At 41.1% G+C, this 27,267-nt stretch overlaps 1 protein-coding gene across 1 annotated transcript in view; it reads right to left on the minus strand.

Annotated features, from left to right (window-relative positions):
* Positions 1–27,267, minus strand: part of MYH15 (myosin heavy chain 15) — a 42,378-nt gene that overhangs the window by 12,022 nt on the left and 3,089 nt on the right. Inside the window, exons 4-31 of the mRNA XM_053934599.1 lie at positions 26,803–26,959; positions 25,405–25,432; positions 24,476–24,569; positions 23,196–23,213; positions 22,499–22,591; positions 21,172–21,235; positions 20,981–21,079; positions 19,017–19,120; positions 18,468–18,606; positions 17,797–17,915; positions 16,559–16,708; positions 16,060–16,230; positions 14,785–14,964; positions 13,379–13,511; positions 11,555–11,622; positions 10,057–10,144; positions 9,711–9,828; positions 9,356–9,479; positions 8,538–8,674; positions 7,914–8,169; positions 7,236–7,478; positions 6,455–6,631; positions 5,800–5,945; positions 5,125–5,215; positions 3,769–4,158; positions 2,669–2,795; positions 1,421–1,539; positions 733–929 (exon numbers count right to left, since the gene is read on the minus strand). Of these exons, the coding sequence (XP_053790574.1) occupies positions 733–929; positions 1,421–1,539; positions 2,669–2,795; positions 3,769–4,158; positions 5,125–5,215; positions 5,800–5,945; positions 6,455–6,631; positions 7,236–7,478; positions 7,914–8,169; positions 8,538–8,674; positions 9,356–9,479; positions 9,711–9,828; positions 10,057–10,144; positions 11,555–11,622; positions 13,379–13,511; positions 14,785–14,964; positions 16,060–16,230; positions 16,559–16,708; positions 17,797–17,915; positions 18,468–18,606; positions 19,017–19,120; positions 20,981–21,079; positions 21,172–21,235; positions 22,499–22,591; positions 23,196–23,213; positions 24,476–24,569; positions 25,405–25,432; positions 26,803–26,959 (3,830 nt within the window). The remainder of the gene's footprint in view (positions 1–732; positions 930–1,420; positions 1,540–2,668; positions 2,796–3,768; positions 4,159–5,124; positions 5,216–5,799; positions 5,946–6,454; positions 6,632–7,235; positions 7,479–7,913; positions 8,170–8,537; positions 8,675–9,355; positions 9,480–9,710; positions 9,829–10,056; positions 10,145–11,554; positions 11,623–13,378; positions 13,512–14,784; positions 14,965–16,059; positions 16,231–16,558; positions 16,709–17,796; positions 17,916–18,467; positions 18,607–19,016; positions 19,121–20,980; positions 21,080–21,171; positions 21,236–22,498; positions 22,592–23,195; positions 23,214–24,475; positions 24,570–25,404; positions 25,433–26,802; positions 26,960–27,267) is intronic.

The raw sequence follows: 27,267 nt of genomic DNA on the forward strand, positions 1-27,267 counted from the left end.
TAGCTACTTACTAGCTGCAACCAGTATGGGCTGGTTGTAATTTTTTTATAAGACCTGCTCTAAATGACAGTGTCATTTTCCTCCAATTAAAAGATGAGACAACCAGCAGTTAGGAGGCTGGTCATGCCCTGGGCTTTTGTTCATAGACTATTTAGATCGGGAAAACGGGGAGTCCTGGCAAGAAGAGGTGCTGGAAAGAAAGCACTGCCTAGAAAGAAGATTATGGAGATAATACATTAAGAAAATATGCTGAAAGTGTGGTAAGATCCTGCAGATCAGAGATGTGTAGAGGCAGAAGTTGGAGATGTTCAGAGACCTTGCCCAGCAACCTGAGCCTGGTAACTGGGAGCAGCTGTACAGTGTGAACCAACATGACTTTCTGCCCTGCTTTCCCAGGGCAGCAGTCACTTCCCAGTGGGAAAGGGAAGTCAAGACCAAGGAAAAATAGTACTGGGCTGGGGCAAAGTAAGAGAGTGTGATGTAACTAAGTAGGACTATCTAATTTTGTTAGTTCTCAAATAAACCCCCGTATCTGCATCCACTGCTCCAGAGACAGGCACTCAGCAGAAACATTGACCTGCCCAAGCAATAAGAACAGAAGGACAGCCCCAAATTACAGCATTGAGTCAGAGGGACTTTCCAGCCAGGAAAGTTTATTACCCTTAGCACACAACAAGACCTGGTGAGCACAGTTCTGCCAATCAAGGGTATGCTGAAGCCCACATAACTCACTTGGCATCTTCCAGCTCCTCAGTTCTCTGAATGGCATCAGTCTCATACTTTGTTCTCCACTGTGCCACTTCTGCATTTCCCTTGGAGAGAGCCCGCTGCAGCTCTGCCTTGGCTTCCTGTTCCTCCTCATACTGCTCCCGCAAGAGATCACAGTCATGCCTGGCTGCTTGCAGCGCATGAGCCAGGGCATTTTTGGACTGCAGGGATAGAAAGGCCACAGCATTGCAAGGTTACCTACAGCAAAACCAAAACAAACAGCCCCTAGAAATTCAAATGGAGGGTTAAGCTTCTTTTTTCCTTTTTGCCTCTGTCTTTGACAGTCCAGGTCAAGTGAGGTGAAAATTGTTTGAAGTCATCCCTAACTGGTGACATGAGGAGGAAGCTGTCAAGACTGAGGATAATTTAACAGCTTTAGAGAAACAACCCAAACTTTTAAGATGTAAGACCTGAGATTTTGGCTATCCTGCAGGGTAAGTTTTATTTAGCATTTATGATTTATTTAGCCGATGATTTTCCCAAACTCTTCTCTTGTGACTTGCCTCAGTCAGGGGCAGGAACTTATATCAGTACAATTAGTAGGAATCATTGTCATGCCTATGTCTCATTTCAGCTTTTATCTAGGCTACAATTGAACATGAACACTTTTCACCATTGCATTTCAAGGAATGGGTCACAGATGAAGAATTACCTTGGTTTCCTCTTCTAGCTGTCTCTTAAGTTCTTCAATCTGTTGTGTAAAGGATGTTTTTCCCCGGGACAGCTGACTTATCAGTGACTCCTTCTCTTCAAGTTGTCTAGTAAACTCACCTGCCACAAGATTTGACAAATAAGCAAACAAGAAAAAAAGAGCAAGATGATGAAATGACAAAGTTGCAGTCAAAAATCATAGTTCTACCTGTCCAATTCTGCTGATGAAAAGAACTCACAGTGATTGTGATCAATCTGTTGTGAAGCTTCTTCCAAAGTTGTAACCATCAGATACTTCACCAGGATAGTTTTTCTTAGATTTTCTTTTTTTTTTTTTTTCCTTTTTTTGGGTGGGTTTAATGACTTGAGTTTTCTTGTTTGGTCAGTTGGGTTTTTTTTTATACTGCCAATAGCTTGATTCATTAATTTTACTTCAGTTTGTGAATCAGACTAGACTGAGGCTTATTTTCATGGGCAGTTGTAGCTGGTTTCACTTCTTTCACTATTTTATATTGCTTTTCCACAGACTTCTTTTCAGAGGGCTGCAAAGCACCCTGAGAACCTCACAATGACCAGCATACAGAACAGATGAATGCATAAGGAAAACATAATTGGGCACAGGAAGTGTGTCACTGCAGGGTCAAAACCACAGTCTTACAGGAGACACAGAAGTTACAGCTAACAGCAAATGAAAAATATGTCTAAAAATACACAGAACAGTGGCATCTGATGAGAATGCAGAAATTAAATAATACTGCTCTGGCCAGAAAGGTAGCAAGAAGTTAGAGGACATGTGGTATTTAGAGGATATGTGAACATCTTCTAGGGTGCAATGCTCAAGGTCAGGCTGAGGAAGATGGGATTCACACAGGCACAAGTCCTTTTTCCCTCCAGTACTTCTAGATACACATATGCTTGTTCCTGAAAGTAGGCACCTAGGCAGCCTGGCACATCCTGGGTTCCAAGCTGGCACATCCATTTTGGCTCATGAAACGGTATCACTGTATGCTGATAAATGTGGGTATAGGTTTGTTTTAAAAGCCAGTCCAAGGCAAGGTGTCCCCACCAAGGTTATAAGAATACTGAAGATAGAAATGTCAAAAGACACAAAGCTACTGCTCCATTCAGCAATTCCAACCTTGCCACCTTCAGAGCAGATGCATTGCAGAATGCATCTCATTGATGCAGTGCAGAGGTGCCCCATATAAATTCCTGGGAAGCACTCTATCTGGGCAGAACATGCACGTACCATTCTCACTCTGGAGTTTAGTCTTCTGAGTAGTGAGGTCATTCATGAGGCGAGTCATTTCCTCCAGTTTTGTTTTTGTCTCATTCAGATGGTCTTCATAAGTGCGACAAAGCTTCTCTGCATTGGCCTAATTGGAATCAGGAGAAAAGACAAAGCAAGCTGTAGCTTCCAGGCAAATATTTGGAAGCTCTAGCCTTCAAAATGTATCAGTTTTTCTGTGTGTTTGTCTTTCAGAGGAATGGCAGATAGCAAAGACACAAATATCACAGCAGTAGAGCAGGAAAGGGCAGCCCCATGTCTATGATCCCAGGACATGGGACTCCCCATCAGAGCACCTTCCCTGTTTGTTTTCCCTGAACTCTGTTCTGGATGTAAGCAACAGTGTAAAAAGGCTCTGCAAGAGCTTCAGCAGCAGTCAGTGCCTAAGAAGTGCAGGCATAGCTACTTCATAATTGCTAGATGGGAAAATCACCTCCAATGAAAATTGCTCTACTGATTCTGCTTTAATTGCTATTTATCATAAATTGGGTTTGATGACAGCTTTCCAACTCTGAGAATACTGAGAATTTCTTTTCCTCACTTGCACTGAAAGAAATCTATTTTGAGTGCTCTGAAAGCTACTGAGATTATCTGCTCAGGAAACAAAATCCACAATTCAGCTGTAGGAAGTGAAAATACACAGTGTGATCATGCAAGCCTTTGCTTTACACTCCGTGCTAGCATGGATCAAAACTGTGAACCAAGGGCAGGATCTGAAAGGACTCTGCTTAGGGTGAGAGATATCCTGACTTGGATGGCATCACTTCAGCTGTCACCAGCCTGGAAGAGCCAAATTTACTTGACATGTTTTTGTGCCCTGAGATACATGGATAAACAATATGCCTGGGACTGAGGATGTACCCTGTGTTTCAGACAAGCCATCTTAATTGCTGTCCCATCTCTAGGGAAGAAGGGTTGTACCACCAGCTGGGTAAGGGAGGCATGATGCAAGACACCACCTTCTAAAGCACTTCAGCCATACCAGGTGTCCTGAGAAACCTTCAGACCAGCCTTAGCTACCCATGACTTTTGGGGGGGTTGGGAAGCCTCAGGACCCTTACTTTTCCCTTGACCATCTGCTCCATGTTGGATGACAGATCATCCACTTCCATCTTCAGCTCGCTTTTCTCCTTCTCCAGTTTCTGCTTGACCCTCTGCAGGTTGTCCAGCTGCTCGCCCATCTCGGCCACACTGTCCGCGTGCTTCTTCCTCAGCGTGGCAGCCGTGGCCTCGTAGTGCAGTGTGGCCTCCTCCAGGTCCCGCCGCAGCTTCAGGAACTCCGCCTCGCGCTTCTTGTTCATCTCCAGCTGGGCAGCTGTGGCTCCCCCAGCCTCCTCAAGCCGCTCACTCAGTTCCTCCAGCTCTCGAGCCAAATCTGATCTCTGCTTTTCCACCTTGGCTCGAGCAGCTCTTTCTGCTTCCAGCTCCTCTTCAAGTTCTTCTATACGAGCCTGCCAAAGAAACACGAACACTTTTGGGTCAGTGTTACAATGATTCCCATCAGAAGTCCATGAGGCACCTTACAAACTGTTAAACCCTCTGCCAGCCCACATTTTACCTCACTGCAGAAGCTCAGTAGTTAATGGACTTGCCCATTTGTGCCAGTAAATCAGATCCTGAGCTACAGTAATGATGGTGAGTCACATCTTGCTTGCAGTAGATTGTGCTGCAAGTCCTAGTTCAAGACATATAGGTCCAGTTCATTGACCTTATGTTCACAGGTTTGACATTCAGCTGAAGTACATCTGAGGAGTCACATGCTAGTAGGAGTAACAGCAACAAATTCTCATTTTAAGACTTCCACATCTGGAGTAATTTCTCTCTAGGAGCATTAAGACAGGTTTAAGCAGAGTGTAGAACTGCCTGGATAATGGATATTTCTTGGAAACAGTCTTTTTTATTAAAAGATTCCTTTCACCAATCTGCACTTTTTATCCAAGTTATATAAATATTCTTTATTAACAAAAATTGTGGAGCTGTCGTTTTTGGGTCCAGACATTGTGTTTGGACTGTGTTGAATTTCTTTGGCCTTTAAATTTCTGTTGAAAATTTCCTGTGTGTTTTAACCTTTTCTCTAAATTTCAAATCCATGCTTATCACTGCTGAACTCCTCTCCACTAACTACCCTCACCTCCATGGTTTGGAACCATATTATTTGCTTAAAACAAAACACCAGGACCTTTCTGCCTTGACTGAAACCACTACCATTCTGTGGTCATCTGTCCTGCTACTGGGAGGAAACATCATAGAGCAACCATCCTGAGGGAAAAAAGGGATCTGCCTGGGAATCTATGGAGATGTACCACTTTGTGTCTCAAAGAGGAGCTGCAGCTAGCCATGAAAAGTTTCTGCAAGGTCTTTCAGTAAGGCACAAAGAGAAACTCATCCTAAGATATACAATAAAAAAGCAAGCTGACCTGAAGCTCCTTGATCTTCTTCTGCAGCTGCATCACTATAGCTTGTTCATCTTCTATCTTGGAATTCAGCTGGCTCATTTCAAATTCTTTCCTGGCACAGAAAGGAAAATCCTACTGTGACAATTTGGCTTGAAGCGTCAAGCTAGGATTTTTAAATTTTTAAAGAGTTGTTCAATAAAACTTCTAACATATCTAAAAATGAAAACACTTCTCATGTATTACAATTTGCATGAAAACCCATTTTCCTCTGAGCAGCAGTTTCTGAGTCAAGCCTCTGCATGCATTTGTGCAATTATATTTTTGCTTCTTTGTGTCATACAAAAGCAATGCTATTTTCAGACTCAATGGAAAAACATATTTAACAGTCAGGTCTCCTAACAATACTACCACAGTTAGTTAGAATGAACAACTTTATAGAATTTCTTCAGCTTTCTCTAAGCAATGAAAAACATTAGTAAGTTTCTGGGTGGCTTTTTTTAATGTAGGAAAGTTTAATGAATTCTAATGTTTCAAGTGTCGTGTACATAAGAGTTATTTTGCTTCCCTCCTTGGCTACACATTTTCATAATGGAATTTTCTTTCAGCCAGAATCAGAGCAGGATGACACACCTGAAGGCTCTTAAATGACACTGGAACTGTGCTGCTTTATTTGGTACAACAGAATCAACTTCTTACTTTTTCAGCTTTTCTTCCATCTGCAATTTATCATTTTCCAAGTCCATGACACTCTCTTGGGTCAGCTTCAAATCCCCTTCCAGTTTGCGTTTTGCCCTTTCCAGATCCATCCTCACTTTCTTCTCTTGTTCCAGTGATCCCTCAAGCTTTAGGAGCAAAGTCACTTAATAAATATATTGAACACAGATGGTTTACAACAGTCAATTGTAGGTTGTGCCCAGTTCTGTGCTGAGTTCTAGTGAGCTATGAAGCAGAAGCACTTAAGCACAAGCATCCTAGTTTACGGGGTTTGTTTTCTAGCAGCCAGTGGGCAAATGGGCTACAGAAATAGAACAAAAGGGTTTGTCCATGCTTTACATTTGTGCAAGCATTACAGTTCTCTTAGTGGCAAAGTTCTGTCTGACTTCATGCCAATTACACTGCAAGTGTGAGTTGGGAGGATTTTCCCTTGTTATTGCAACCCTTTGAAAGGCTGAACACAGATCATTTTTTGTGGTGTTTCTGTAATTATACCTTTTACAGACAGTACAAGGCGTACATTTCTAAAAGGAGAGGAATATATTTCGAAGTTTTGCAACCTTTCAGGCTCATGAAAGGTCCACTGTAAGTGGTAGTCAAATGTGTCTCGTAGAACATAAAGGAAGAGACAGCTTACATCATCCACTTGCTGTTCCAGTTTCACTTTAGCTTTGCTCAGTGTGTTGACCTTGTCCTCTTCTGCTTGTAGGTCATCTAGAACTTGCTGATGAGATTCCTGCAAGGACTTTTTCTCCTTAGTAAGTTTGCTGATATTCTCATCAAGTGTTGCCATTTCTTCTGTCAGATTTTTGACCTGTGTGAGAAAGTAAGATGTGTTTGTAAGACTTTGAAGGAAGGGATTATCATAACACGTCTCAAATGACTATCTGGTCTGAACTTGTAAGCAGGAAAACAAGAGAAAGAAAGGGATCTCTCCTGTCCCAGCACCTCATGACTTTTTGAGTTAGATTGCCATTAAGGGAGTCTGCCAGTTTTTGGTATGGGGGTAATACATTGTTTCAAACATACTAAATTCTTTTCAGAGTCACTCCCATTGATGGACTCCTGCTTCTGAGTCTCTCTGGGAGGAGTACAAGATGAACTTTTTACATTTACAAGCTTTAAGGAGGAGACCTGGAGGAGTTCATGGTTACAGCAGAAGATTGTTTACTTAAAAATGCCACAAGTAGGTATAATTCTTTAGCTGAATCGCAGTAAGACTCTCTTAAAAAAAAAAGGAAACTTAGGCTCAGAGGTAACAATTTTCACCTCATAAAGTCCAATTACTGTATATACTGACCCTTCAGTGTGGCCTGTGTTAACAAAGAGTGTAAAACCATCAGAAGACCCATAGCACTTTGTGTAAAGGTAATCCATGCCCAGCCTCTTTTGAATATATGGTGAAGTTCTGAATGTACCTTGTTTTCAGTAGCATGTTTCTCTTTCTCTACTTTTGCAAGTGTTATTTCAAGATCATCAATATCCTTCTTGAGCTCAGAGCACTCATCTTCCAATTTTCTCTTCTTAGAAGTCAGCTCAGAATTCATCTCTTCCTCATCCTCAACCCTCTCTGTCAGTTCTTTGACTTTGGCTTCCAGCTGAATCTTTGATTTAATCAACAAGTCACAACGTTCCTCGGCATCTGCCAGAGTGTCTTGCTCCTGGTGTGGTACAAGGAAGAGGACAGCAATGACTGCCTGGCCTTTTTTCTCCCTCACTTGTCCCCTAGCCCGTAACTGGTCAGGGAGCCTGATACAAAGCAACAAAGCGCAAGGAAAACTTCCTACTCTTGATTTCAGAAGACAAGTAATTAACAGAGCAGGATGATATAGTGGTGAGCATGACTAGTCATGTACGAGACTACTTGCATGTGTTACTGCTGTGGACATTGCCTTAAACAGAATCTGTTAAGATTTGCATTGTTAGCCCACCTGGTTATACGCCAAAACATGAGAACTTCTATCCACTCGGAATTTTGGCCAGGCTCTGACAAGATCAACAGCTTATTTTTATTGAATTCCACTAACACTCTAGTCTGTATACCTTTGCGTTTCAAAGAACATCTAATGAGTACATAAATCTATGTGTCTACTCACAGCTTGGAGCTGGAGAAGCAAATCATTTTTTTCCTGAACTAAAGAGACTTGCTTTTCCTCAAGTTCTTTTCTCCGGGCTTCAGATTTTTCCAGGGCCTCCTTCAGTTTCAAAAATTCTTCCTTCATATTGGCCATCTCCTTTTCAGTTTCTGCAGTCTTCAGAAGAGGCTTGATCTTAAAGAAAAGCTTCATCCAAGGCCAGTTCTTGACAGCCATAAAAGCACGGATGTTCCACTGAATTACAAGAAGGGCATCCCTGGTTTAAGAGAAAATAAACAAAACTCAGCCTGAACTGAAAAAGTGAGGGGTTTTGTTTTCATTCTCAGTCAGTTTCATAGTTTTTTTTCTGAGCAATATTAGGAACCTTTACTAATTTCTAAGAATTACAAGAAACTTCCTCCAGATCTCTTTATTTTCAGAGACACAAAAAATTTCCAAATCTCATTTTCACCAAAGCTGCAGGCAACTAACATACAGTTGCTATTATTTTTATCACACATACACTTAAAGCTTTTAATTTAGGGTTATCTATAGCCTTAGGGACTGTAATTAATGGCTCTATTCAACTTATAATTAAATGGCAATTACTATTATCTGCTAAGATTTAAGGGGGTGCCTTCATACCTGCGCTCCACTATCTTCTGAAACTCAATCCGCATCAATCTGCCACGCGCTCTTGCCTGGATCATCGTTAAGATTTTAGCAAGTCTCTCATCCCTCATTTCTTCTAGATGGCCCAAGAGACCAGCCTTGAAGAACACCTGGTATATGCACAGATGTCAGTTCACCACAAAGAAGGATTTATATCAGAGCTACAATGACCTTGCTGAGATGGTTCACCCTGTATTCTTATTGACACATTATAACCTAGGAGAGTATAGAGGGCCAAATACTACTTGCCTAAGGGACTACACTGTAGAGTTCCAGAGTTATTTTAAAACTGGGTTTTATCTCCCCAGTTTTGAATAGGCCAAACTACTTTATCGCCACAATACCTTTCAGCTGTGGCATGGTTCCAAGTAGGTCAGCTGAACCACAACTCCTGACTCCCAGAAATCCCTGCTAATGGGATCATGTGAGAATTCCACACAGCCTCATTTCAAAAGATGCAGCTGATCTTGTGGTCCCTCTATGTTTGAATGTACCTATATTATACTAAATAAGCTGTTGTTTTACTGGGGGACATGGAGCATCAGCTGGTGCTGTGTCTGCTTGTAGAGTTGCTCTAATAAAAGCTCTGTGGAAACTTGAGCCAGAGAGTTGAATTTTCTCTAGCACAGCTTAGAACCTACTATCACTTTGCTGCTATTTTGCTTGTTTCTTCTATTTTTAAATCTCCATTAAACACCACCACCAGAAATTGCAGTGTCCTATTCTGCAAATTAAATACCAGATCTATCACTTTTCTCTTTACATAAGCAATGATAGTCTCTTCCAGTTACCTTAGTGTGTCCAAAACGATATTGGGTATGGTCAACATCTAAAGATGCCATCAGTTTTTCAGCAGCTTTTCTACTATCCACAAACTTATCCTCTGGGATTGCTCCTGGATTCAGGATGCGGTACCTTTTGATAACAAATGAAAAATGTGTAAAATCGGCTTAGATTCCACTTTAGGGTTTTTTCCCTCTTCCCCCAAAAACTTAAAAATAAAAAACCCAAAGCAAAACACCCAGGGTAATCTGCTTTTGTATCTACACAGACACAAAGAAGAGCAGAATTCTACCTTCCATGTCAGGCAAACTGAATGGAAGGTATACTTGAATGGAACAGGAAACAATCATAGCTCTGCATTACCTTTGTTTGAAGTCAGCATAAAGCACCCTGTTTGGGAAACCCTTCCGGCAAATGCGGATGCCTTCCAGGACACCATTACAGCGGAGCTGATGCAAAACAAGAAATGCATCCATTTCGCCTGCAGGGGGAAAACAAGGCAAATTAAAAAGAGTTTCTCCACAGGGATTCATCTTAATTTCTTCAAGAAAATTGGAAAACGTGAGATGTCATCTCCTGAGAGAACAACATGACTGGATAAGGTAAAAAGCACAGACAGTATTTAAGTACAATCTGGTGACTCAGAAGTAAGTAATAAAATGACAGAGTTAAACATTCTAAAAGTTTAAGACTATTGTCTTTTTCATACCTGGAGTTTTTGATTCATTTGGGATAATGCATCGCACAAAGTGAGGGGCTGTAGATCTTAGGTTAGTCATCAGCTTATTTAAATTTTCCTAGAACAGACACATTAAAAACATTATTAGCTTTAGTGGTTTAGTGGAATTCCAATCACTATTACTTTGGTTTGCTGGTTGTTAATTTAAGAAGCTCATTTTTTTAAAAAATTTCCAACAAAATTATAAGCATACCAAAATTATTAGAGAGAAAGGTGTTCAAATAAACCAAAGTACAATTTAACATTATTATAGGATTCCACATCAGTTTTATCAAAGAAGCTATGTGTTTTGCTTACAACCCCAGAAACTCAAAACCCCAGATGAACAGCAAGCAAGACTCAGCATCATCCGGTGGAGCAGTTTTGTGAAGCCAGCTGTATCTTTGTCTAGTCGTTTCTCCACTCAGTAGGAAGAGCTCACCTTTCCCACCTGTTCCTCATAAAGGCTGGGTTTTTGTCTCCTGGCCAAACATTTTCCCTTTATTGGTCTTAATCAGACATATCCCAGGCAGATAGCAAGGTAGCTCAGAAGAAGCCAACCATTCAGAGATCACCAGGCTCTGGGGAAAGTGTTTTGTCCAGTAAGTAGAAAATGGAGACCATGGGAGGTGGAATGTAATGTCATCAGCACAGCTGTGCAAACTGCAGATTCCTCATACTCCAGTCAGGACAACAAACAACCTGAGCTGGGTACTAACCAGCATGTGTGCTGGAAAGTGGGCTTCTATCTGTGGCTTATTGTCTGAGTGCTCCTTCAGCCACCTTTATACCTCTTTAGCTGGTAAGATACAGGTCTCTATTTCCTGTGATTTCCCTTCATGGGTAGTATCTCCAAACAAGAAAAAATAGTGTGACTTGTGGGTAACTACATCCTTCCCAACCTGAGGTTTATCTACATTACAGCTTCCTCAATGTTACCCATATAAATGATAGTAATGGTAAAAAAATTGTAAATAGCCCCATTTTTCCTCAGGTATGATCCTAATGACAGCTTCCACCAGGAGCACATGCCAATCCCAGAAGAAGGGAATAACTGAGGAAACAAGAGGCTTTATGCCACTTCATTCAGCAACTTTTGTCTTCCGTGTCTGCTCTAACCCTAGGATCCCATTACAAGCAGTAATCAGATAGAGACTAGCAAATGACTTGTAATCAGTTCCTGTTCCAAAGACAAGCATGAAGCTGTAAGCAACAAAATAAGTGATACAGGTTGTTGGCTCAATTTTGTGAAACTTTCTCAAACACAGTAAAAAGAACAATGTCCTGACTGCTCCAAGATGATGAAATGGAGCAGCCCCTGGCATGCAGTTTTAATAGCAGTGTATTTCCTTAGCCAAGGTCAAGAACCCTGTCCACAAGTCAAATTTCAATCTTGGATTTCAATTTTTTCCTATCCATTACAGCCCTTAACATTCTTCTTCAACTCATTGTCTTAACTCAAACTGCCAGGTGTGGAGAGGTAGCAAACCTTGTGCAATGAGGATACGGTTTGGAAAGAAGCACCTTTCTTGCGTTTCTTTTCTCCACCCTGGTCACCTAAGGAGGAAAAAAGAAGCATAAAGCAATCTGTATCTCAGCAAGGGATGCAGGCAGAGTGTGGAAAATAGACCATTTTAGTAGTGCTGTTCTATTTGACTAAAAGGCTCTGATTGCTCAAATTTTATACAAGACATTCTGAATATCATGTATGATACATCACACATTCACAGCTCTCTGTACATAGTTAGGAATTTTGTCAAAAACCACTGTAAACTTTCTGGATTGCATTTGTATTTCAGATCTATACTGCATCACTTCTTATGCAGAAAAGCCCATAAATATGAATATGGCAGAAAAAAACTTTTAACAAAAGTAATTTGTAGTTCATTAGAAGCTCCATAGGGTGAGATGATGTAGAAAAAGAAAAACTTAAAGAAAAATAATGCTTACAGAAAATTTGTATTGCACATTGTACTGTATAGAAACTGATTCTCTGCTATGCAGACACTGAACTTGTACAAGTAAGATTTGTCTAGAATAGAGGAAAATAAATATTTTTAATTTTAGATATAGTAACTTTGCATCCCCTGAATTTTGCTTATAGTTTTGGAGTCAAAATCACTCAGATCCTTCAAAGGAATGCTAGTTTCCAACAAGACCTTTACAAAGTTTCACAGGTTCCTGACATGACCCAGAAATGTACAGTATCTGCTGCATCTTTCTTAAGCAGTGGGCCATTAGATCATTCCCAGGAGATCTGTCATTGTGTCACCTGTCAACATAAAAGGAGAAGTGAAGAGTGAAATGTGCTTGATGCCATTATCCACAGCCTTTCCACCTTCAGAAGGTGATACTGATGAGAGTGGAAAAGGTTAATCTAGACAGGCGCTTCCTTTCTCCTGACACCAAAGAAAAGCAAGGTAGTATTCGGATAGACAGGAATATCCACAGGCAAATAGGCAGTTAGTGACTTGCAAGGATTTGCTCATGGCAGGGTGTTTGCTATTTACATTCAGCTTCATCTCATTCCCATTACAAAGTCTGCAGCCTACTTGCTTTCTAGGAAAGTGTCATGTGATTAATGACAAGAGCATCTCTTGAAATGAGGTTTCTGATAAACAGGCTGTAAGTGATTGCAACTTCAGGACCTAAGAGCTACATCTTTGTAATGAATACAGTTATTTACTTAAGATCAATTTTGTGAATGCTTGCTACATGTCTTTTCACAAATAAAAGAGTTCTTTAAAAAGAATAGAGATTAAATATGTCCTCAAATATACATTAGTATAATGTACATTGTCAAATAAAAAAAAAACCAGCAGCAAGCAAAAAGGAAGACATATTGGCAAAGCCTTCTATTGTGGCCAATGTGGGATGGTGTTCCAGTACCTTCTGTGTGTACTTGACACTAATCCAATAAAATATTCCATAACTCTCTAGCCTACTAACAAGGAGTACTACAGCGTGAGAAAAAAGAGCTGTTCTTTTTCATTGGCATTTATGACACAATCTTTTGTGCAGAACTTGCCTGCATGTCTGAACACTTGCATATTCAAATTCCCACAGGATTATTCACAACACAGCTCTCCTTGCCACAGTTACTCAGAGGCACTATACATTCAACCTAGCTGAGATAATAGTCTCCTTCCTATAACTGGCAAACTCCTACAGCTGTCGTGCACATTTAAATAATTAGTCACTCAATCTAGCATTGAGGCAATTGCAGTTGAGAGAATTGCTTAGTTCTTGAAAATCATTCCCAAGCACGCATCCCAAAACCCAAAGGAAGCCCATGTGAGCTGGTTCTGCTTACCACTGTCAGCACCAATGTAGCTTTCAAACAAGCTTGCCAGGAGTTTGTTGGATGATTTCTGGAAAATACCTACTACAGTTTCATTAAGCGGGTCCTTGTTCTTCTCAAGCCACCCAATGATGTTGTAGGGAACCTACAGCAAGGCATTGAAAACAAACCAGAGGTTGCCAATGGTCCCCTTCAGAGTAGTCAGCAGCTCTTTGCAGTTTGGCTTGAAGCCAATGACTTTTTGTGAAGGGCTGTGCTCAGAGCAGTACCAACTGCCCTGGTTTTCATCACTTCCCCTCCAGTTCTCTGCTTCCTAATTCCCAAAACTCTCTTCCTAATAATTAGCATGTGAATCCCACACACCCCTTCCAAACTATCTGGTCCCTACATCTTCTCATGGACTCCATGTGGTTATCTGTGGAGATACCATGTGGCATTGGTGTCCCAGGAAAAGTGCTGAAGTATAGATCACACAAGTAAAAATTTAACTTCAAAATAGAATGCTACACTGGAATAATTAGGGTTTCCTAATAGAATCTTAATTATTACAAACTAACTCCAGGACTTTGCTGCAGCTCTGTTTAGTGGGAAAATATGTTCTATTATCAGTACCACAAGAGAATAGAAATTCTAATTTTCTCTGCTGAATGCATTATCAACTGCAGATAAGTACCAAGATCAGCATTATTTCTTTTAATAATTACAATATTAGTTTAATGTTCAATTATAATTTGAAATTAACAGCATCAGGTAAATTCCTGTTCTGCTATGCTGAGGCTTCTTATCAATTGTAGTTTGATTCAAAAATTCCTGTGACTCTCTCAAATTATTTCTGCCTATCTGGTCTGAAAACAGAACTTCAAAACTGGACAAGTTTTGGCTCAGGTATCACAGTACTGGATTATGTTCTCTTTCACCTTATCAGCAGTGAAACTGTAAACTGAACCACCACATCAAAACTAACCACACTTCCTTTTGCTTTTTTGACACACTGGTCCTAAAATGAACAAAAAGTAATTTTTTTTTTCTTTTAACAGTCCCTTGAGTTACAGCAGAAATTAGTTCATTTTTCCAGGAAAACGAGGTGAAAATTTAGATGCTGCTGCTGTTTAATTACTAATCTTACTCAGATTGGAGGAAAAGTGATAAAGGCAAAGCAAGACACACTTCCAGCAAAACTAGTAGCCCTCCTCACTTTATTTCATTCTAATTGTGCATGTAAGAAGCAGATGTCCTGGAGTCTGGAGACATCTTACCATGCTGCAACACTTGTGCAGAGAGAGTAGATATTTGTTTTTACTCCTCACCTTTCCTTTCTGCCCCTCTTCATCCTTCCCACCCTCCCTTGTTGTGTGCTACAGCCAAACCCACCTAGAAGACCTCTGATACAAAGTCTGCCTGCCAGCAGAGGAACTTACTGCACCAGCATAATGAAGGAGTTCAAAGTGAGCTTCATATTTCCTTTTCTTATCAGGCCTGGGCTTCTGTAAGTTGGGTGACTTGCCAAGATGGTTGTCATAGAGTTTGGATTTGAATGTCATATCTGTAGCTTTTGGGAACATGCACTCCTCTTCAAGGATAGACAGGATTCCCAGTGGCTGTGGATTTAAGAGCATCTTTGTTGGGAAATGTTTAGGCTACCTGCTTTCAGTGGCTATGCAGTCTGTAAGTTTTGTCTGATGGAATGTTAAGCCTGCAAAATTTCTTCTTAACCTGAAGAGGAAGTTTTTGACTATTCTGTTAAAATAGTAACCACCCCGTTGACTATTCAGTATGTCACCTTTGACTGTTCAGTATGTCACTTCTGCCTTAGGAGGCTTTATGATGGCTCCCAGAAAGAGTTTGATTTATCTTTCAGGGCAGCTGGGCCAACTAGCATTTTATCATTCATGTCTCAGGAAGAGATGAATGAACCTTGTAGCACTGGGCAGATTGGTTTTGAGGGATTAGGATCATGCACAGATATCCTGCCCTTGGACAAGAAAGTAATCAAATAGAAGACCACTTAATAATGAGACTTTTTACTGCTGTTACAAATTTCCTGCTAATGCAAGATGCAAAATTTCATGTTTCCTCACAAATCAGCAGGGTTAGATGCCGTGCCATAAAACATGGCAGAAAGAGATACAAAGACAGGTTATACAGCAGAGGACAGCTGTCCCCACCAGGACCACATTATACTCCCAAAAAAGGGAAAAGGAAAGGCATATCCCATGCTGGAAAAGTGGTAGAGGTTTCTTTCCTTTTCAGGGTAGAAAGAGCACAAAGGACTTTGCACATCAGCATGTAATGTGAGGAAGAGGAGCCTCATGGGAGACATACAGGGCACAAGACTGAAACATTGCATTTGCCCTGAAAAGCTGATGAGTTTGATGTTAAGCATATGTGGTACAGACTAAATGGAGGAACAGCAGGGACAAAGAAAGAGAAAAGTGCAAACCAGGGAAGATGATACAGCCATACAAATTACCAGTTACAGCTTGTTGGCTGCTGTTGGCTCTTTAAGGCAGAATTCCAAAGGTAAAGCTGAGTGGCCACAAATACTGATTTTCCTTTGATTCTGTATTGCAGGTAGACAGGCAAGAAACTTGTCATGCTGTTTATCCTACTCTGTTCACAGGGCCATGAGGACACATCCAAAGGAGCATTGTGAATAAAACCAATTCAGTGAATACTCCTTGGCATGTACATACCTTCTCAATTAGATCAATGCAAGCCTGCAGGTCCATGCCAAAGTCAATGAATACCCACTCAATGCCTTCCTTCTTATACTCTTCTTGCTCCAGGACAAACATGTGATGATTGAAAAACTGTTGCAGTTTCTCATTAGTGTAATTGATGCACAGCTGCTCAAAGCTGTTAAACTACAGAAAGAGAGAAAAAATAAGCATTTGCATTGCAGTTAACGTGGTGGAACAGCAAGAAGGAAACTGTTTACAGCCCAAAGCATATGAGATGTTGCTCCCAGGAGCTATTGGCATGTCCAGCCAAATGGTTTTGATATCTATTCATGGGAAAAAACCAAAAACAAAAACAAAAACAAAAAAACATGTAAAATCATACACATTATTTGCCTTATGGCTTTCTCAGTACTTTGCCTTCTGTTCATTTAGAAAGAGAAACACACAACCAAGAGCTATCTCTTGGCATCTTTTATGTCCTTCCACCCAGTCCTCACACATTAATACTCACATCAAAGATTTCAAACCCAGCAATATCCAGGACTCCAATGAAGAACTGTCTTGGCAGCTTAGTGTCCAAGGTCTTGTTGATACGGACCACCAGCCATTTGAACATTCGATCGTACACCGCCTTAGACAAGGCCCCAACAGCATACAGAACCTAAAATACATGTTTTAGAATACTGCAGTGTGGAACAAAATTTACTGTGGAACACAAAGATTTTGGTGCAGTAGACTATTTCAATGTCTGTTTACAGTTTAAATGAAATTTTCCAATGCTTTGTATAATCACCAAAGGCATAGTTAATACAACACAGTTTCTCCTATTATCCCTGCTGAATTTCCTTCAAATCACTGCTAAATATATGGATGTCTACTAACACATATGGTAAAGTGCTCACGAAGTACATTTTGGGAAACAGCTTGACAGCAAGTTCCAAATGTTTTAATCCATTATGTTTCTGCAGAAGTAAGGTAGCAGAAACTCACAGGCCAGAAGCCAGCTATGATGTCCAGAGCTATTGCCAGAGTAGGGTAGAGGTTTATGCTCAAGTTGTTCATTGACATTTGCTTCTAATTTTTGAGGGATGCTATGGCATGAAAAGGCAATAGGAAAAGTCTTTCTTAAGTCTCTTTAGCCTGTGCACATCTGCATCATCAGAAAACCTCTCTGTAGTGTTTTTTTACTTACTGAGCCTATACCACAGGCTGTCTTCAAACAGCAACTTTTATTGTAACCAAAATGCTGCAGCATCTTCTACATTATTGCTACAGCGGCAGCATAGCAACCCAAGGAATCCTTTTCCCTTAAATTAGGAGATAACTTTAAGTGGATTCAACCTTTAGCTGATTGAGGTCACACAGAAATTAAAATTACATTAATAATCAATGAGCGATGAGAGAATAAATAATGCATGGCTCAAATCTTCTAGGTAACTATTCTCAAGCAGAATTAGCTATCAATCCCCATGTGGTTTAACTGCACCTGGTTTCCTGGAGTGGCTGCTACTAACATGTCAGAAAAACAATTCTATCAAAAGTTGTGCTGGACGGTATTCCTTTGTCAGTCTCTTCCCCAGTTTCCCTCAATTTCACCATATATTTCCCCAAGTTTGGGCACATAAAATGAGAACAGGCACTAGAAGCTCATGTTAATGTTTCTTGCAGCTGTCTGTCTCTGACATGTTACAGGCAAATACTCTAGGCTTGCAGGACATGTATTCAAATATCATGAAAGCATCTCCTTACTTGTTCAACACTTTGACCTTTGGTCACATACTCATTGCCAACTTTCACTCTAGGGTGCAACAAACCCTTAATCAAATCAGAGGAGTTGATTCCCATCAGGTAGGCAGCTTTGTCAGCACCTGGTCAGGAGAAATAAGGTTTAAATTTGCTTTAAACTTCTACATTTTAAAGTACATTCACTTCAAAAGACAAACTGGATAAAGGCCTTGGTCTCTTAATGATTTGTGGTAGGTATGCCTGTACTCTCCCTTATGGTAGGTCATCTGACTACTTTATACCCCAGTTGCTGCAAGAATCTCACTTAAGAAGCTCTTCATGTTTAGGGGAAAAAACATCTCCCCACACTGGTTATAGACAATTTCAGGTGCAAGAGAAAATAAAGAAGGAGAACCTGAAGTCATGAAAGAGAAAGTTAAGGCAGCAGGATTTCACAACCATTTTGTGTAAATGGTCTCAAACATGGAATTTGATCCTGTTAGTCTGCCTGTGCTCATCTCCTGCTGAGTAAGGTTATCCACCACTGAATAAGCCTGTTACAAATACAGCACTCTTGGCTGATCAGGAGCTACAGTGTGCAAGACCAAAGCAAACAGGCAGCTGCTTCCTCAGCACAGTGCCTGGTACATGCCAGACTTTTGAAGCTGAGGAGTAATTTTAAGTGTTATTCTTACTTTCAGTGCCATCAGCCTCTGCCTGCTCTTCTCGGGGTCTTTGCTTGAATTTCATATTCCCAAAGTGCATGATGGCACCTGTGAGCTTGTAGGAACCAGCCTTCTCATCAGGCACAAATCCCAAAATGTCCATGGCTTGCTGTGAAAAGGAAACACAGATATATTGTCACTTCCCTGCTCAAAACCAGTGGTGGATGCAGCCCTATGATCTACCTTTGCATGGATATTACTATCCTGCCAAGAGATGTTATCACCCAAAGCAGCCACTGGAACACCCTGAAGACCCAGCAGTGGCAGGGGACCCAGGGGAGAGCTCTCTTCATCTAGCAATCTATATGTAAAAAATTATAAAAGGTGCTCATTACATGGAGCAAGGCCAGATTTGAAAGAGTAACAGTTTACCAGGCCTTGTGCTTCATAGTCAATGCTATTAAGACCCAAACCTGCTTTTGCTTTAGTCCAGTAGTTTCAGGGAGAGAAGTCATGCTCTTCCCAGCAGTTTTCCTCCCCTGATCTAGGAAACCCAAAGTCAAATCCATACAGACTTACATCCGTTGCCAACAATTCTTCTCCATCGTCCAAGTTGTCCACTGTAACCACTCCTTGTGAGCAGAAGTGGTAGTCATATGGGTTGGTAGAGATGAGGAGCATGTCTGTAAAAGAACTGCCAAGGTCAAAACTGCCATCCATTCAGGTTATCAGAAATGGAGATGGAAAAATCAACTGTAACCTACATTTGCCTCTGCACTACTGAGTTGTTTTGTTGTCTTTATTTTAATAACTGCAGACCAAAAACATATTCTACTATGTTAGTCTGAAGATGTAGAGGAAGTGAATAAAAAGAATATGGAAATACTGCATATTAACATCTACTGTACATACACATCTATTGAGCTTGTATTGCAGTATATTGAGTCCATAATTTCCTATATAGTCCTACTTTCTGCCTCACATGTTTTTAGGGGTAAAAATCCCATCTAAATAGAGAGGAGAAAAAGATTTTAGTATGATCCAAGACAGGGAATATGGGCATGGCTCTCCTTTTTTATAACAGACTCAGAGAAAAGTGACTTCCAGCACCCTTTGCAGAAGACACTTGGCTTTTCATGAACAAAAGACAGAATATGGCTTGCCCTATTGTCATTCCTTCATATCAAAACCCAAAAATGCAGAGTTGTTTCCTACAAAGCTAGCTGCCTCTAAAAGTACAGGCAGAGTCCTGCTTCCTTAAATGAACTGAAAGTTTAACCCACATTCCCCAGACTGAGGTTTGGTCTAGATTTCAATCTTTTTTATGCAGACACACATCCCTACATATCTAAATATGCATATATGTAAATAAATGGCTATCAGTATATGTTTATATAAAATCTTATTCTCTATAAGCTTGTCTTTGCTGTGCAGTCACTCTGATATAAATTACTTTAACTATAGTTATGTTCATCCATACTTATTGATATTTATACTTGTACATATTTAGATACGGATGTGTTTAAATACAAGCACATACATTTCTTGTCTGCAAAACAGAAGCCCCTGTTGATTCCAGCCTCTTTAAGAGCCTGCAGACATCTTCCTGCTGTCCAGAAAGGTGTGTGCTGTTGTGGAGCACACAGGGAGTTTATGAGAAACAGAGCATTTTCTCAGCACAGAGATCCTCAGGGATTCTCACAGGAATCTCAGTGCAAAGCTTCCTTGAAATCTTTCCCACAATTGCCATTAATTAGGCCACGTAAAGCTTAGAGTGTTAGGGACTTGACCACGCACTGTCCGGATAATAAGACTTCAAAAGTGATTATGATTGCTATAGCTTAGTGGGAGTGTAGAAGAGCAATGAAGTGACTCTCCAACATATTTTACAAAATGTGTTCCTTCAGAGCACAAATTGAAGTCAGCAAAGCATGTCACTAAAATAACTAGTGAAGGTTTTATTCAAAGCATCTCAGCCCCTCTCTGCCCTTCTCCAGCGGGTCTGTGGGACCATGCTGAGCCAGGGGAAGCTTGAAAGGGGTAATCACCACATAATCAGCAGCAGGCAGCTTTAAACATTTTCTCCTGCTACACAACATGCTGGAATGTCAGTTTTGTCACTTGGGGCAGAAAGAGGAAACTAGGTTTTCTTTGTGTACCTATAAGCAAATCTTCTCATATGTGAAAATCTGGATTATTAAAGTTTTATCACCACAAATGCTTTGGAGGCATAGCATTTTCCAGATGTTTTGAGACCTTGGATTACACAAATTCAGTGTGACACTTTTTGCCTTTATAGTGCTATGTTTTAAAAGTCCTGCCTGACTCTTATTCCCATTAGATTAATCTGTAATATGAGAAAAATGGTCTCTGCTGCTACCACTGGAACAACATCTCTAAAACATTGTATTTGACAGTGGAAGTTTAGTTTCATCAAGTAGAAGCACAAGGCCCTTTCTGCACATGGGTTTGCCTCCTAACCCCTTATCCACTGTCTATTCAGTTTTAGGTTCTTAAAAGCTGTGGATCCACATAATGCTTACCTAGTAACTCTGGTTTCTTTCCTGACAGGATCTGGTAGAAGATGTGATAATCTCTTTCACCAGGTTGCTGGAAAATCACTCGGGATTTCTCCAATAAATCTAGTCACACAAAGGAAAATGCAGTGAGAAAGGGTCTTGCAGCTTTCAGATGAGCAGTTGTATTTTTTAAAAGGAGAGAGTTTGCTGCTTACAAATCTCAATATCAGCAGATGACAGCTTGCCTGTAGTTCCAAAATGGATTCGGATAAATTTACCCTAATTCACACAGAAGAATATTCTAATTAGTGCATATAGTATAGACAGAGGGAAACAAAGAATGCAGTTTGGAGGCAATCATTTAGCCCAAAGAATCAATTTATGCAAACTCCTTGGCTTTGCACAGGCGTATTTTCAATGAAAAATATCAAACAATGATATTACTATCTTCCAAGCCTAAATCTGTACATAGAGCTATGTAATCTGCTTGTGGAGAAAGGATAACAGCGTACTTATCTGCCAGGCTAAGATATGGCAGAGCACATGGCTTCCAGTTGCATGATGCAGGTTTACTGTAATGCAGGACTCAGAGCATTAAGCCTGGACTTAAGACACATAGGCTCCTTTTTTGGCTTCTCCTCATTTGCAGTCCTAACTTACTTATGTCAGAAGAGTGCTGTGATTTTACACAGCTTTGCCCATTAAATTTACATATCCATCTCTCCCAACTCATAAAAAATTAGTAGTTTTCATTTAGTTTCTCATATTCAAACACACAAAAATAAATAATTTCCCTTCCAGCAGACAAGCTCCTTATACAACTGTGTAGCTTTACAGATGCTTACAACATCTGGTCCTCTCCACCTCTTCCAATTTAATTTTTAACAGGATTTGTTAGGGAAGCATGGGCTCCAAACTCAGGCTTATCATCCTCATGCCATTCCTTTTGGACCTCTCAGACAATGTCAACCAAATGTGGCAGAGGCAGAACTCCCAAGAGGATTGCTCTCCTGCCAATCTAATGGAAAGGAGAGCCCCAAGGTGATGGCAGCACGGAGGGACAAGCAGGGACAGCTTACTGAGCCAAAAAGGAAAACCTAATGGCTCAAGGATAGGAGTACTGCAGGGCAGGTGGACACAGGGGAGGATGTGGGGGGGAACAGGGGCTGTGGTGTATTTCTGACAGTGGCAAAGTACAGCTACTATAGGAAGGGGGAAAGACAGGCTAGTGGAAAAAGGGGTAGGAAAATAATGCAGAGGCAGTTCTGAGAAAGATCTACCACTGCTTTTCAAAGGGCTTCCTAATAATGGGGTTTGCTTTTCTTCTGTTCATTTTAAGCAATTTAAACAGTTTAAACAATTATTCAAGCTTGATCTTTATTTCTCTTCAGGTTTTTGTTAGATCCTACTACGTTATTTTTCCACTATGTGGAAATCCAATAGTTTTAGTGGGCAAAATACAATCTATGAAGGGATTATGACATAGATGTTATTGATGTCCACAGTTGAATAAGATGTCACTAGATTATGCTGCAGACTTACAAAACGTGAGGAATTGTCATTTCTCAGGGTTTTGGCATTTCCAAAAGCTTCTAGGGCTGGGTTTGCTTGAATGATTTGATCCTCCAAGGTTCCCTAGAAATCAAGGTTGAAGTATTATTGAGAAACCTACAGGCCAAAGACTCAGCTGCTAGCTCTAGCTCAGCCATGCATTCACTGACAGAGCTGAACCTCTGTAGCAAAGTGATTTATTTAGCTTCACGCCAGGGGCGGCACGGTGTGAATGGCAGAACAGAACATCAGTCAGTTACAGCGCTTTAAAAGGCCTCGAACATTCTGCTGCTCCCTACTCTTTGGTTTTGTAGTTTTATCTCTTGTGCCATCTGCATGAGAAAGAAATCACCGAATGTACTGCGGAGCATGTGGGGACACCCGAGGAATGAGGAATATGTGTAGGAGAGGGGCTACTGAAGACAGTGACAAGCACTAGAATGCATTTGATTTAAAAGCACTCGGAGCTTGTAACATTTGGGATTCTTGGAGATGAGGAAAGCTTTAACTGTTGTTCGCACAGAGTTCAATTTGGGAAGTGGATGACTTTTCCTGCCGGGGCTCCTGGGATCATTCACTATTCACCCGGGAACCACACAAAGTGAAATGCTGAGGCTCATGGCACATCTGACAGAGTCCAACATCAATTCTGCGAGGCAAAAATAAAATAGCAAAGCTAATGGCTTACCCCCGTTTTCGTAGCTGGCTGTTGACAAAATAGGAACACAATGGAGAGAAAAAAGAGAGAATGTGAATAGCAGCACAGAGAACAATACAAAATATAACAATTAGCAAGGTTAGTTGTCTCATGGGCACCAACACACCAGCAGTGCTTTTTGAAGCCCTCGAAAAGCATGTGTGGCTATTACTTTGCATTCTCCATACATCACAATGGTGCAAAAACAGATATTGCAGCTGGAAGATGTTTCATGTAGGTCAGGTTGCATTTTCATCACCCTTTTTTACCTCAAAATTATCCAAAAGTTCAAGTGAGGCACAATCTTATTGCCTAGAACTTGGCTGTTTGCATTTACACTCTTTTATTCTTGCCACCTAGCAGCAGTTTCTTTTCTAGTTGGTATTTTGGTCTATCATAGGACATCTCCAGAGCAAAACCAGGTAGATTTCTGCAGTGGAAGTTCCAACAATAAGCTTGGGATAGGAGCACCATTGTTGCATGAGCACAGCAGGTTTGAGACACCACGATGAGCACCAGCCTCATTGCATGCAGGAAGCTGGCTCTGGACAATTCAACCATTTGTTAAGAAAGCCTTGCAGGCCTCAGGAGAACATATATTAGAGTTTGATGATGTGAGTTCTGTGCACAGACTTGAAGCGTGGCTAAAATTTTGGCCTTATAAATACCATTCATAGGAATCAGTTAATTCACCACAAAAGAGCACTGAACCCTTAAAGTGCAATGAAGCTCATACCAAAAAGCTCATAGCAACACAAGATAAAAAGCAGCATGAATACAGTATTCATTGTAATCTTAGAGAGCACTTATAAGCAGAACAGCACTTGTCCAAACAGAAATACAGAAAAGCTGATTGAAAAAATATCTTTTGTCAAAGCAATCCTTTTTTTGTGGACAAAAAGGCTTTCAATGAAACAGACATTTTGATGAGAAGGTATAATCCTAGTATCTTTGAAGACTATTTTCCATTTGGAAAAAAAAAAAATCTTATTCCTTACAATCTCCTCATCTTTTGACCAGTTTTAACACAATCAGAAGGATATTTAGCACACACAAAAACCAAAACTCCTGGGGGGAAAAAAAAGTGACAACAACAAGCATCTGTGCAGAACCAGAGGTGGTGTTTCTGCTCCATCTGGAGCATGGTAAGTTCATGTGTGCCTTTCTCCCTTCAGATCAGCATGCTCTCAGTACTTCAGACTCGTGAGGTTAGTTGTATACAAGAAAGGAATCTTGGGAGTCTGAAATGAGTCAGCCAGCAGTAGACTTACATTCTTTTTACCAGTTTCACCCAGGGCTGCCACTGTGGCAAAGTACTGGATGACTCGTTTTGTGTTGACAGTCTTGCCAGCACCAGATTCTCCGCTAGAGGAGGGGGGAAAAAACCAAAAACATTGCTCAAACACCTGCAACTCATCCTTTTAAACCCTGTCCAGCCTGCTCCTCCCATCAAGGCTGTTCTCAGACTCACTGACTCTGGTACCTGCAGCCTGTTGCTCAGCCATTTCTGTGGAAATACCTCAAATTGATTGAATGAAGAGGTGAAGTTCCTCCTACAGCTGAGTGCAGAAGTCCCGTATAAACCGACTACACTGAGCTTCTTTTAGGGGCATGAGGTTTAATTACAAGCATCCAGACTGACTCTCTGGGGTACACATATCTACAGTTAATGAGCTAGAAAAAGCAGAGGAAAGCTGCAGTAACTTGCCATTATTACCAATATTACATGTAACTTTGTAGAGACACCCAAGTCTCCATCCTTTCATGCTTGCCAGTAAACGTCACACCTGCTCTTTTCTACTTTGGTCATCTCCCCCTCTTTAGATGCATCTACACAACACTCTGAAATATAACTTTCAGCAAGAGTAACAACACTGAACAGAAGGAGTCCTGCATGTCCAAAGATGGCAGCCACAGAAAGGCTAATCCTGCAAGGAGCAGTTTTAATTGACTGCTGAGTGAATGCCTACATGGAATGTTCACCAGTTGTGGATCAGAAATGGGCCAGACTCCATCAAACCTTTAGCTACTCCTTTCTCATGGAGGTCAAGTTAACCATCAGATGGCCAAATTGACAGTTACTCGATTCCAGGCAATTTAGCTGAGATTTTAAGAGTCAATTTGTATTTTATCAGGGTTTTTTTCTTTGAAGTTTTTCACAGCAACAGAGTCTCAAATCAGTCAAAAAAGAAGAACTTACGTGATCAGCATAGACTGATTCTCCCGATCTGTGGAGGGGAAAAAAAGAAATAAGAGAGAGAAACTTAGTAGGGTATACAAGTCACTTATTATAATTGCAAATGAGTACCAGAATCAGTCATGCAAGGACAGGAAAGAATCACATGAAGCAAAGACAGAAAGATAAAAACTGGTATCATTTAGAATGATTTCCAGAAGTGCAGGTTCCAACCCTGCCCTGAATCCTTTTCTTGTGTTTTGCTCAGATTGCTATTAAATAACTGTCAGTTGTACACATTCATCTGTGTACAACTATAATAAAGAAAGTAATTTCCTGTTCTGAAAACATTTATTTTCTTACTCCTGAGTGTGTCTTTGCTCATGTCTGACCTTTCTGCTCCTGCAGTACTAGACCAACCCAAGTAATTTTGCTCTTTTTTTCTCAGGCTGTCCCTTAAAATGCATGTGTACTCCTCTTCAGCTGGCCATGCTACTGGAACTAAGCAGCCTATTGTCCACGCCTAATTGCCTTATCAGAAACAAGCATTTATTAGAACACCCTGCAACCCTAATATATTATTAATCAAGTTCAGAAAACGCTAAATCATGGCAGCTTCCCTAGTCATTAAGCCTAAATTCCTCTTTTCTTTTTATAATTCCAGTTGTCATGGCAGGCTACATATTGAGGAGACTTATCTGATAAAAGAGCATCTCTGCAGCCACACACACATCCCCGCTGCCCGGGGCTTTTTGTGCCCTCACAAAAAGGCGCTTTTCCATTTTTTTAAAAGCAAGTGTCAGCACCATGTGTTCTGCTCAAGTCTCTTTTGGATTTATCCTTCTGCCTCGCCAGCCCTGGTGTGAGCACATCGCTGCTGCCCTCTGCTGATAAACTCTTTTATCCCCAGTAACGCCAGGGTCAGGGCGAGGAAATTACCCAGGGAAATCTGGAGTTCGCGACACTCGCGCAGGTCAGGGTCACGGCTGCAGTGTGACACGGCCGGTGCAACAGCCACGGGGCTGGCCTTCACCGGCCTGTGAACGCACACATCTCACCAGCGTCATGACACGGAGCGGAAACTGATCGGAGGTTTGGTTTTGAGTTTGGGAAGGCACTAACAGACCTTTGGGAGCTGGCCCCATTTCTGGATTCACTCAGCTCAGACAGCCAAATTTGTGCAGCTGACAGATGGCCACCAGAAGTGCCTCGGGAACAGGCAGGGCAGTTTAGAAATGAAGTAAGTGTACAGATATACACACATATATAAAATCATCACAGAGTGCCAAGGCCCTGTTGCTTGTGGACTGTTTTCATGTTTGCTCCGTGCTGCAGAAGCCCTCACGCACTTCCCTGCAGCACAGCCACGCCAGCCTGACTGGCAAGGCAAAGGCCGCTGTGGCAGCAGGCAGTGGCACTTACTCCGCAGCATGTCGTGGTACGCATTGTCAGCGATGGAGAAGATGTGGGGAGGAGCCTCCGAACGCCGCTTGCCTTTGTATGCCGCAACTACCTCTGACTTGTAGACAGGCAACCACTTGTAGGGGTTTATGGTCACACAGAATAAACCGGAGTATGTCTAGAGAGTAACACAAAGCCAGGGTGAAAAAATTCACTCAAGCGATAAGGCAAAAAGTCTTGGTTAACCAAGCAGGATGTGGAATTGCCAGCTGCAGATTTAGGCTTGAATTCTGACTTGAATTTCAGACTTTCTAAATTTCGGAAGCTACTGATTTGCTAAGTGACTTCCTAATTGCAATTCATGCGAAAACTGCAGATGTTAAACAGTTTTCAAAAGGGGAAAAGTGGTTTTGAGGTGTCAACCTGAAATGAAAACATCCACTTCAGTAAAACAAAGGAGCACAAATAGACTGGTGTCTGATTCTG

This window comes from Vidua chalybeata, chromosome 2, assembly GCF_026979565.1.
Source record: "Vidua chalybeata isolate OUT-0048 chromosome 2, bVidCha1 merged haplotype, whole genome shotgun sequence".
In the NCBI taxonomy this organism is placed as follows: domain Eukaryota; kingdom Metazoa; phylum Chordata; class Aves; order Passeriformes; family Viduidae; genus Vidua; species Vidua chalybeata.